Source organism: Sturnira hondurensis, unplaced genomic scaffold (genome assembly GCF_014824575.4).
Source record: "Sturnira hondurensis isolate 20B ecotype Veracruz unplaced genomic scaffold, ASM1482457v3 Scaffold0017436, whole genome shotgun sequence".
NCBI classification, from domain to species: domain Eukaryota; kingdom Metazoa; phylum Chordata; class Mammalia; order Chiroptera; family Phyllostomidae; genus Sturnira; species Sturnira hondurensis.
The window spans coordinates 15768902-15774901 of NW_028090067.1; the positions used below are offsets into that span (position 1 = coordinate 15768902).

Consider the following 6000-nt stretch of genomic DNA (forward strand, 5'->3'; position numbering starts at 1 on the left):
GAAAGCACGAGAGCCCCCCACAGCCGTCTCTGCCAACCCTCAGAAATAAGTGCACTTACGACCTTTGAAAATCAGCGCAGCCTTGGAAAACAAGTGGCTTGAAATCCCCAAACCCCTGCCTAAGTGGCCAAGGCCCGGCTTCCTAGGGGGGTCGTGGGCCTCCAAAGCCCTGGATGGACAGAGGCTTTGGAAGTTAAAAGTCAGGTTGAATGGGGACCCTGAACACTCACCCTTCCTCCCTGGGCCTTGGCTGCAGGTGAAAATGGAATTCTGGTCCTGAAGGGAACCTGGCTCAGCTCTCCCCTCACTGCCTGGAGGCCCCATGCCAGGGGAGGGGAGCCAAACCCATAGGTCCCGTGGGCATCACACAATGCTTGGGGAGTGCTGCAATGGTAACCTTTTGGGGGATGATTCAGGGAGAGAGAGGGTGCATGGCTTGGAGAGAAAGTTAAAGGGGTCGGGCAGCATGTTTGGGAATGTGGACACCAAACAGATGGAATTTTAATGAAAATACTTAAGCCTTTTAATGCACAAATGATCCAAATCTCCCTCTAGTCCTCTTGCCTTCTGGGAATTATTAAATATTTAAGAGATCATAGTATTAAGAATCTGCAAAATATAACCCTCGTGAGAAAGTGTATGTATACCAAGTCACCAGTTTCTAGGTATCTTCCTCCTAAAAGGATGTCCTGCCCTTCCTGTAATCTCTTGGCTGCATGTCTCCATCCATCTAAGTAAAATCCAAGGGAAGCAAATTGCTACTATGATCATCTCCCCAAAGCAGCTCTCATTCACTTTGCTTTTCTTTTGGAATAAAAGTCTGCCATAAATGTTTAATTAAATGGAAGTCTTTCTGCTGTTAATGACTAGCTGCATGAAAGGCTCTTCATTTTTTTAAGGAGGGGTGTGTTTAAAACAGTCCCTATTAATTTCCCGATATTGATTCTCTGGCCAGGGAAGAGCATATAGTATTCAGCATAGAGCTGCTATGCAGACTACGTTTGAGGCAGCAGTTTGGATTGAGAAAGGGCACCAAATGCAGTATGCGTCAAATAGACCATCGCTCAATGAAGTCGCTTAGCTATTCAAAACATGTTCAGCCATCACTCAACCGTTTGCATCAAGAATGTGGGGAGAGGGGCGCAGAACTGAAGCTCTTTCCCAGACACAACCATTTCCCAAAGAGTGGCTTTTGCCCAGTTTCGTTTAGACCCCGGGGTCACATCAGTTTCTCCCTCTCCTGTCTGTTCCCCTCTTTTCTCCCCCATCTCCTGGCTTCCACTCCCTGCATCACCATCCCATGTTGAGCTTAACAAACAATCCCGCAGTCCCTGCTTCCCGATGCTGCCTCCAACAGCCTCCGGTATTGGTTCAAATCAGAAGCAAAGCACATAAGCCTTCTCTTCACACGGAAACACGTATCTCTCTGTGCACGTCTTTCTATGGGTGGCTGTAGCTTGTACACACAGACATATGTGACCATTCAAACACAGTCTTTCCCGTTAGAGTCTGTTGCTAAATGCAGGCTGTATGACCTGCAGGAGTTTTTTTTTCAGTGCTTATTCGCGTGTCTCACAAGCACATGCCTTCACCTGCACTCTGATCACCCAGGCTTTATACTGACCCCTTTGCCCACAGCACATGCGTCGGCACACGTGTCCTGATGACCCTGCAAGATCAAGGCAAACAGCTGACACCCCTGCCCCACTGCTCTCCCGTCCACCCCTCTTCACCCTCCCCGTGCCCTCGCCTTCCTCCCGGCCTCCCTGCATAACGTCTGATTCTCCAGCTGGCTGCAGTGCTGACTCTACTCACTCCTGGGTAACAGACATGTCACTCTGCATGGAAGTGAGTTGGTTCTCAGCCTAACCTGCAAGTGAATTGCTGTTTATTAGAACTTGGGCTTGTTTCCTGTGAGAGACGTACGTATTTTTAGACTTCGTAAATGTTAAAACACACATACACGCACAGTCACCTCCAACGATATGTGTGGCTCATAGACATTACGAAATGCTCTTGAACTCAGCTTGAGAGCCTGGAATAATTAGGATTTACCAAATAAGGATTCTTAGAAACAACAATTTTTTTAAAAAAGATTTGCAGATGATAATATGTTTGGGACTTTGGGGGAGTGAGGGGGAGCAGGAGGGGGAAAGGGAGAACATTTTGAATTCCTCATTATGAAGAGGAGCAGTGTTGAGAGAGGCAATTATCCCCCCCACCCCAGAGATGGCAAGACTACATCACATGGCAAATCCTAATGATTCCAAAGTAGGCTGAGCACATTTGACTTTTAAAAACAATCTCTTGTGGTTTTAATCACATCACAGATTATTCCAATGAAGAGGTTCGGGGAAAGGGAGGGAGGTGGTGGAGGCTTGAGAGTTGAGGATGGTTTTTGCTTATTGATTTCCTTGCCTCCGAAACTAACCCAAGCAACCCTGGTCTGTGGTGGAAGGAGTGAAGTAAGAAAATGGTGGAATGTAAAGGGGACTTCTCTGGAGGGGGTGGGGAGGGGGAGCAGGGAGGGGAGGGGTGGAGAGGGGGAGGAGATGGGCCATCAAATACCTTCTAGGCAGCAGGTCCTCCATAGTCCAGAGTGGGTCATAACTTCCTCGTTCTTTTTGCTGGTTTCGTTCTCACTGACACTTTTGGTCTTGCACACGCCTCTGGAGTAGAGCCAATAGTCGGTTCCCACAGCTATGGTCATCAGACTGAAGGCAGCGAAAGCACCAACCGTGGTTAAGAGCATTTGAACACCTCGGTCAAACAGCCCCATAATTCTTCATTATATAAACACCCAACCGACTTCTGGTTCTCGGGAGAGTGTGTGTGAGGGTGCAAGTACTACAGCAAAAAATAAAATAAAAATAATTCCACTCCTAATATAATGGGTATATGTGTGAATAGAGAATGTGGAGAGATATAAAAAAAGGGAGGTAAGAAAGCTCACGGAAAAGAGTATAAATTATAAAGATCACACGGGAAGAGAGGCTTGCCTTTTGAGATCAGAAACTGTTCCAGTTGCAGTGATTTTCTTTTTAAAAAAGGAAAAAATAAAAATAAAAAGACACCCCCCACCCCCCCAAGTGAGATGCCTTAATCTCTTTTCCTAAAATTCTGGTCTCCAGTTTCCATATGTGACAGCTAATTTGGAGATGGCTTCCACAGTGAACCAGGGGACCGCCGCATTCTCAACACAATCTCTCATGGTCGGGACCTAGACAGTTAGAGATTGTAAAAGCCGAGATGCAACCTTCCGTCTCTGCGGCCTGCGCCATGAAAATCCTTTGCTTCGCCAGTTCTCTTCCTTGGGGGGTCTCGGGCGCTTTCGTTTCAGACCAGACTTCCCAGTATTCTGTAAGCCCTTGATCTCAGCTGAACAGGTGCGGGGGTCTCGCCTTCCATGGTTTTGCCCGGGCAGCGGCAGCGGCGGCGGCAGCAGGGCGGGCAGGCGCAGCGGCGGCAGGACGAGCAGCAGCGGCGGTTATTGTTGTTGGTGGCGGGGTAGTGTTGGCGAAGTGGGGGAGGGAAGGGGTTTCTCCCGGAGAATCGAGGCGGGTTTCCCTCCCCCTATCTGCAAAGCTCCTGGAAACAAGGGAGCCGGCGTCTTGCTGCAGGATGGGCCGCCCGCCCGCCCCCCCACGCTCCCTGCCGGCCCGGCCCCCGGCGGAGGCGCTCCCACCTACTGCATTACCGGGTGGTGCTGAACTGGACAGCTCCCCGCGCCTCCCGCTCCGCGCGCGCGCGGGCTGGCAGGGCGGCCCGCCAGGAGGGGGGCGCGGGCCAGAGTCCTCCCTCCCCTCGCGGGCAGCGAGGCCAGTGCAGAGCGGAGGCAGCCTTTCCTCCTTTTACCCCTCTCCCAAATCCTGAAATGTGCGCTCTCCTGGGCTCCCAGAGCTTAGAGGAAGGCGTAGCTAGAGACAGCTCGCTCCCTACCCCCCACCCCCACCCCCACCCCACTCTCTCTTCCCTTCCCTCCCTTCCCCCTTGGTATTTCTTCCAGCTCAGCCTCTTTCTCATTCCATCTCTACGTGCCCAGAGCTTCAAATTCAACCCTCCCATCGCAATCAGATGGGCACAAAACTTCAACCAGCCGTTTCTCTGCCTGGAAGCAGTGAAAACGTAACGTGGATGGGTAATTACAGACACAGTCTTTATGTATTTTTTAAATCAGCGTTTGGACTTTACTGTTCGGGGGTTTATATTATCGGCGCGTTAGCTGCGTCTCCTTTTTGGTTGCTCCTCTCTCATCTCTTTGTCTCTCTTTGGCTAACTGGCCGTGTGCAGTGCACAGTGTGTCTCTCTGTAGTTTTCCGTGAAATCCCGAATCTTGCTCCTACGAGCAGACATTTTGGAAAGATTATTCTTGGAAAAGGTGCGGAACGGTGACTGGTGGCTGGGGCTTGGGCAATAATTTTCATCTTAAGGATAAATATGTTTGTAGGGGAAGTTGGTGAAATGTGGATCCTTCTTAAGTTTCCCTTGCCATTCATAAACTGGACTGGAAGAGATCAGAATCTCCCTGCTGTGAACACTGAGACACATTATAACACATCTCCTTCTCTGCAGAATCCTTCTCCTGGGTTAATTACAGTGTCACTCCTTGCTCCTGTATGGGCAGCGTTTCCTTAATGTGATCCCTGAAAAAAGAAACACATCAAATTCCTGCTGCTACTGATTCCATTTTTCTCTGATCAGCTTCACAGTGAAGTGAGTTTAGCACATGAGGCACGATGGGGGATGCACCGTTTTTAATTTTTTGGGTGAGGGAGGAGCCTAGAGAGAACTGTGATTCTGATGGGTCAGTTGGGGGTTCGAGTTGTTGTAATTTCATAATGTAATTATTCCATACTTTCTTCTGTCTTGCTCCGTTTTTGTCTTACTTGACAATTTCTCAGTGATCTGGTGATTTTCAAAGAGCATGTAATAGATGACTGAATTAAAATGAGACTCTTTGGTGTTGTCTAACTTCAAACCCTCACCTCAGAGTTGGTCTGCAGGAACAACCAATGCATTTGTGTGTGTGTGTGTGTGTGTGTGTGTGTAAAAACTACCTGTTTCTCCACCCTGCATAAAACTTTCTCCTCTCCTCTTCAGCTCTCGTCGCAGAAGGGAAGCCCTCCTGTGAGGGGCGAATGCTGTGCTCCTGGCTCCTGCACGGGGTCCTGTGCCTGGAGAACAGAACCAAGGCCTCTCCAGCCCCTGCTGAGGTACCTTTGGGTGTAGAAAGAGCTCCATGTGCAGACTGAAGATTTCCCTAGGTTGGTTTCTTGTCCTGTGAGAATGGGGTGGGAGAGGGGCAGATCTATGGATCCCACTAGGTAGGGAACTTAACAAGTTCAGTCAGCGTTGCAGGTGGGTGGTTTTGGCTCCTGTCCTTGAGGGGAAAGTGAGGAGCAAGCAGGAACTTCTCGTAGCTTGGTTGGGCCTTTGGAAGACAGTGGAGAGAGGCTTGGGTATATTCCCATAAGCCTTACAAGCTTGCCCTCACTTACTCTTGTCCCCTCGGTTGCCTAAGTCCCTTCAGACTGGAGATAGAGGCCTCTTCATCTCCCCACCCCTTTCATACCAATCCCCGAATCTTTTGCTCCACGGAAATTGGTAACAGTGGCTCAGAAGCTTCTGTTTTGTCCACAGAAGCTGCTAACCTCTTAGCCACTGACAGCGGCCTCAGTTTTAGCAGCATTTGATTGATCTTCTGGCCAGATAATCATTGAGAAAAGGAAATGGGGATGGAGAGGAAGGGAAAGCTTTCAGGCTGCCAGCACGGAGGCAAAGAGACTTCTGGAGACAGAACAGACCTGAGGGTGTAGCTGGACTCTGCTACTTGGTAACTGCATTGACTCCAAACAAGTCCACTTTCTAGTGCTTCAGTTTCACGATACATAAAACGGGCACTTTAGTGCCTGCCTCCTTTCCCCCTCCTTTTTCCCCAGAAGGTATTCCCAGCTACTCTTTGCTTTTCACTGCTGCTGCCCTGCTCAGGCCTCTACCACC

General features: G+C 49.5%; 1 protein-coding gene across 1 annotated transcript in view; it reads right to left on the bottom strand.

Moving 5' to 3' along the window:
• Nucleotides 1-3634, bottom strand: part of CACNG2 (calcium voltage-gated channel auxiliary subunit gamma 2) — a 110163-nt gene extending 106529 nt beyond the window's left edge. Inside the window, exon 1 of the mRNA XM_037068453.1 lies at nt 2569-3634. Within this exon, the coding sequence (XP_036924348.1) occupies nt 2569-2779 (211 nt within the window). The 5' untranslated portion in view covers nt 2780-3634. The remainder of the gene's footprint in view (nt 1-2568) is intronic.
• Between the last annotated feature and the right edge of the window lie 2366 nt (nt 3635-6000).